The 5429-nt window shown below is 38.3% G+C and overlaps 1 protein-coding gene across 1 annotated transcript; it reads left to right on the forward strand.

The window, feature by feature from the left end:
* The first annotated feature begins 661 nt into the window (after window positions 1–661).
* LOC128290557 (uncharacterized) lies at window positions 662–1661 on the forward strand. The gene is made up of 3 exons (XM_053026258.1): window positions 662–886; window positions 1022–1156; window positions 1587–1661. The coding sequence occupies exons 1-3, from the start codon at window positions 662–664 to the stop codon at window positions 1659–1661; spliced, it is 435 nt and encodes a 144-aa protein (XP_052882218.1).
* Window positions 1662–5429: the final 3768 nt, after the last annotated feature.

Raw genomic sequence — 5429 nt, forward strand, 5'->3', positions numbered from 1 at the left:
TCATTTTCCAAACCAAACCAAAATTTTATTTCTTCTCTCCCTATTTCTTCCCCGTTTTCTTTTCATCATCTTCTTTACAAAATATTGTCTTCCCGTTACTAAAATTTAGTTTTGCTCCCGAATTAAGATCAATCTTCGATTTCAATTCATTTTCAACTGGAATCATAATCGTCGTTAGAAACCCCCTCACTTTATCTTGAAACTTTATAGGTTTTCTATCTAATGATAATCTTGCGATCGATTAAATGACCTTTCTCACCTTTTTCTCAAAACCCTCGATCATCTTGAAACTCATTATTAATTCTTACAAAAATGTCGTTTGAAGGACCTGTTTAGGTACCTCAAATTAGATTCAAACATAAGGAATGTCACTCAAGATCCCGATGATAGGTGTTTATACTTTTACAAGTGAATCGGGGTAAAACCATGCTTAGGATAAGGCCACACAGTCTGCCTCACAAGCGCGTGGACCACACAGCCCCACACATTACCATATGCCTCTGAAACCCTAGGATAGTTCGAATCTCACATGAATTGGGCGATGTTAAGGAGTTGTGTGATAGATTTCTAAGGTAGTGCGATAGATTTCTAAGGTAGTTGGGAGGACTACTTGCCGTTAGTAGAGTTTACATATAACAATAGCTATCAGTCTAGCATACAGATGGTACCTTACGAGGCATTATATAGTCGTAGGTTTCGTACTCCTTCATGTTGGACTGAGTTGGGCGAATGGTGTATTCTGGGCCCTGAGATAGTTTTTGATACCGAGGATAAAGTTAGACTAATTCGGGATCGGCTGAAGGTGGCATCAGACAGACAGAAGTTGTATGCGGATCTAAAGCGTAAGGAGATTGAGTATTCTATGGGGGACTTCATTTTTTTCAAGGTCTCGCCATAGAAGAAGGTACTAAGATTTGGACGGAAGGGCAAACTGAGCCCTAGGTTCATTGGACCTTACCGCATACTGAAACGTGTAGGACCGGTTGCCTATCAATTAGAGTTACCTCTTGGGTTGGACTAGATTCATGATGTGTTCAACGTCTCTATGTTGACGCGCTACCGCTCTGATCCTGCGCTTGTTATCTCGATTGAGGAGATTGAGGTTAAGCCAAACCTGACTTTTGAAGAGGAACCAGTTCAGATATTGGAGCATGATGTAAATGTTTTAAGAAAAAAGTCTATTCCACTAGTTAAGGTTTTTTGGCGTAAGCCACATGGGAACCTGAGGAGGCAATGGGACAACAATACCCTCATCTGTTCTAACCAGGTAAATTTCGAGGCCGAAATTTTCTTTTAGGGGGTAGAGTTGTAACGCCCCAAAATCCTAAATAATTATTTTCGTATGTTTGTGACACAAATGTGTATCTGCTTCAGTGGTTATGTGTTCTAGGAATTGTTTGAGAAGTCTTGGGTTCAAGCCTTAGCTTATGCTGAAGTTTTGTTTTTAGAAGAATAAACCCTGTCTCTAGTCAGTAGGCCTTTTAAATTAATGTGTTTATAACATGACAGAATGGCCTGCTAGTCTAGAGGATAAGTGGCGTGTGGTAGTTACTTGAGGTTTGAGGTTCAAATCCTGGTATGCGCAGTGGGGTGTTTATTTTGCTGATGTGCCGTGTAAGAGGTTGAATGTCAGTGGAACTCTGATGCTAGTGGACGATTAGAGTGTTTGAAGGGTGTGGGGATTGTGTAGCCAAATTCTAGGAGGATATTATGGAGAAAATTATGGGAAGTGAGGGGAGAGGTAGTAGTATGCGGAATTTGAACTGTAGCACTCTAGACTTTTAGCTTTGGTGAGTTTGAGTACTCTACCTCAGGTTTTGTGAACATTTTGGTTCTTTTCTTTTGTTCTCTAGAGGCCGAATAGTGCTAGGAAAATTTGATAGTACCTTTTGTTTTTGCTAATTTCGGATTTTCACTCCACTTCAGGTCTCTCAATTGTCATCTTTGCTCTTCTTCCCCTTCTCCCTTTAGCCGAATGCTGTCCTTCCCTCTCTCTCAATTCTTTTGAGTTTATCAAACCTCCTCTTTTGCATCTTATTGTTTGGCCAATTCTCCTCACTTGTTCCTCTCTCTGGCTCGGTTTGGTTGTGACCGAATACCTCCTCCCCTTGTAGTCGAATATTGCTTTTATTCCATCAATCTCTCCATTTTCTTCATTACCAATTCTCATCTCCTCTTTCTTTGGTGTTGTACCCCTTTCGGTTTCTAGAACTTCTCAAGGAGTAGGGGATTTTACATTTTTAGTGAAGCGATCGAAATCTTTCCCTTATCACTTGATCAAAGGTAACTCTTTTTGTAGTCATTGTGTTCAACTGGGGTATGTTGGCTTGCATTCCTTGGTATTGGCCGAATGCTTCTTTCCCCTACTTTTGGGTTTTGTGTTTTCTATAAGTTAGTATATGTTGTTTCAAGCTAGGTGTATAAGCAACCATAATTAATGGATTTCGCTGGTCATGCAGATATTCAACAAGGAGCGTGTGATTAATCTTGGTCAGCGATTTAAGTGGGCTAAACCACATTTGTTCAATCAAGGCAAGTATTAATCATAATTTGGGTTTAGTATTAGGAGAGGTTGTTAACCCTATTGTTAATGTCTAATAGAATGTCTTGATTAAATGTAGGTTTTGGCACTCGTGGGCTATTCGCACATTTTCGTAAACAAGGTGTGTAAAACACTGCCTTAATCGTAGATCATCAAAAGCTGAAATTAGTGTTCGTTGACGCTACATGAGCGTGCGCTCGCTCGTGTGGGGGTTTGAATGCCTAAACACGAGAGTATAATCGTTGAGGTCACCTATGAGCGATTTCATGGGCTGAGGTCATTTTGGGCCATTTTGGACGGAACTGAGTTGTGTGGGCCCCACACAGGCAAACCATACAAATGTGTGGAGAATATTAAGCCGGGCTGTGTAATCCACACGGCCAAGGCCATTTCTAGGCTATGTGGGCCACACGGGCGTGTGGGCCCACATGGGCTACGATATGGGCCGTGGGCCCATTTTTGCTGTTGGACTGTTAAGGTTGCACGAGTCGCCCAAAACGACTGTAAACCTACTGTTGGGTCGGTAAGTGCACCTAGACCCCATAATTGATAAAATGACTGAAATGGCCCTACGTGGTTAAATGACTGATATGCCCTATGAGATGTATGACTATGTTTGAGCATGCCATTTTATATATATACTGATAACACGTATGATATTATGACATGATGCATGACATATTACATGGGGATGGGTTTATTATGATTGGAGGAAGTGTCTTTGTCTTGCCACTTCTGCTGCAAATCTTGTTTAGTGCATGACCAGTATTACACAGGTGTAGGGATGGGTGGGTTGATTTTATCCCCACATGGAGTGTAGGGCTGGACGGAGATGGAGTGTAGAGGTTAGTTGGGTAGGATCTATTGATTGCATATTTGTACTGTATTGTCACTGAGATGGGCTCAGGCCCACACTAATACTGATACTGTAATGGGCTAATGCGCCAATTGAAACTGAACTGCTACTGAATTGAGCTTAGGCCTAGACTGTTTATGCTCCCTGATTGGTTATTTAATATAAGATTACACACTGAGTTTTCATAACTCACCCATCTATTTATCTGTACAGGTAATCCCCAGGCTTAGGCAGGTCGAAGCTGCGAGGGACTCGAAGGTGGCTACACAACTGCACGGACTTTCTTATTGGGTTTTAAATTATAAATAGTTTCATTTTGGGTGATTTAGATTTTATAAGGCCTCTATAATTTCTAATCCTTATTTTTGGGGTTTTATTTATTTTGAATGATATCTGCTAATATTAGGATGAGGGTTTTTCAAAAAGATCAACGTTTTTCAAATCATCACGTTTACGCAACATGTTTTTAAAAGGTTCTGCAAGAAATAATGTTTTAAAATTAATAACAAATTCAATATGGTTAACTTTTTGTCAAATGACTTAAGCTTTGAAACTAAACGGGATATCTTTAAATTGTCGCTAGGATCACAAAGAGGTTAAATATAGAATGGGTTTTTCAATGAAGTTATGCTTTGCGATAAACACTGCAATGTGACATCGATAGATTCGACCGTAACATCTAGGTTGAGTTTAAGGTGTTACAACGAGTTCCCCAGAACCCGTCTGCCAAACTCCAAAACATTATGAGCATAGCTCGATATGGTAAAACCACCGAATAATCAATAATGCAAAGAAATCTGTTGAATATCAAATGGTGTGATACAATCACCAATAACATATAATATGTGATAAAATTGCCAATCCCCTCGGTACTCCAGGTGCAGTGCACTGACTACAAATAATGCGGACTTAATATGTCGCCAGTATTCTACAGAACTCCTCCATCAACCATAAAACCCCAACCCAATGCATATGCAATATATCACACAATCTCATACATAATCATATCTTATCTTAATACTTTTCACATTCATTTGACATGCTCAGCATGTCCTCAATAATCACATACTTTCAATAAATAGAAACAGTGTTCCAATCTTTTAAATTACCATTATGTTGGTATGAATCAATATCATTCAATTTCACATACTTTACGGGTTTTCCCTTTTCAGTACACAACATAAAAAGTATCTCATGCATTTAAATTATACATAAGCTTAATATCTGAACTCATTATATCATTCAGTCAAACATTCTCATATCTCATAACTCAAATAAGAAATTACAAACTCAATCAAACATCCATACTATCAAGCTAGCAATTTTGGCAACATGTCAATCTTTTAAGGCTCAAAACATACCTGGTTCGGCCATTCACAAAATCAATAATTTGGCTATTAAAACAATCCAATCAGCAAGCTAATTTATCATATTTAACATGATATTTACCATTTTCAAACAATTTTATGAGTTTAGGATCTACACTTTATTCTTCGCTTCCTCGCAACACACTAGCGAATCTTCCAATTTTCTTTAATAATTCGATAAACGAACCTAAACCAAAATTTGGTATAAATACACTCAATTTACCATTAAACCAGCCCCTAAACACCCACTTATGAGTTCAAACCAACCATAACCAAGTCCAAATCATGCTATACCAATATCAATAATAAACAATGTTCATAAACATCACAATTGGGCATTCAAAATCATATCAATATCACATCCAAAAATCACGTAAATGGTTAATTTTATACATGCATTATCTTGCCTAATACTTAGCATGCTGATACATTCTCAATTTCAACCATTTGCTACCTTCAATACCAACTCACAATAAGGCATTCATAAAGCAATTATAAACCACATATCAAAGGGCCATTTACAGACATTTACATATCAAGCATATACTAGTGTCAAGTACACCAATGGCTAAAACATAACAAAACATATAGGCTTCCATTAACCAAATAACCTATACATGTCATTTAACCCAAAATATATAAAATTCAAAGTACCAAAACAACG

Source organism: Gossypium arboreum, chromosome 3 (assembly GCF_025698485.1).
Source record: "Gossypium arboreum isolate Shixiya-1 chromosome 3, ASM2569848v2, whole genome shotgun sequence".
In the NCBI taxonomy this organism is placed as follows: domain Eukaryota; kingdom Viridiplantae; phylum Streptophyta; class Magnoliopsida; order Malvales; family Malvaceae; genus Gossypium; species Gossypium arboreum.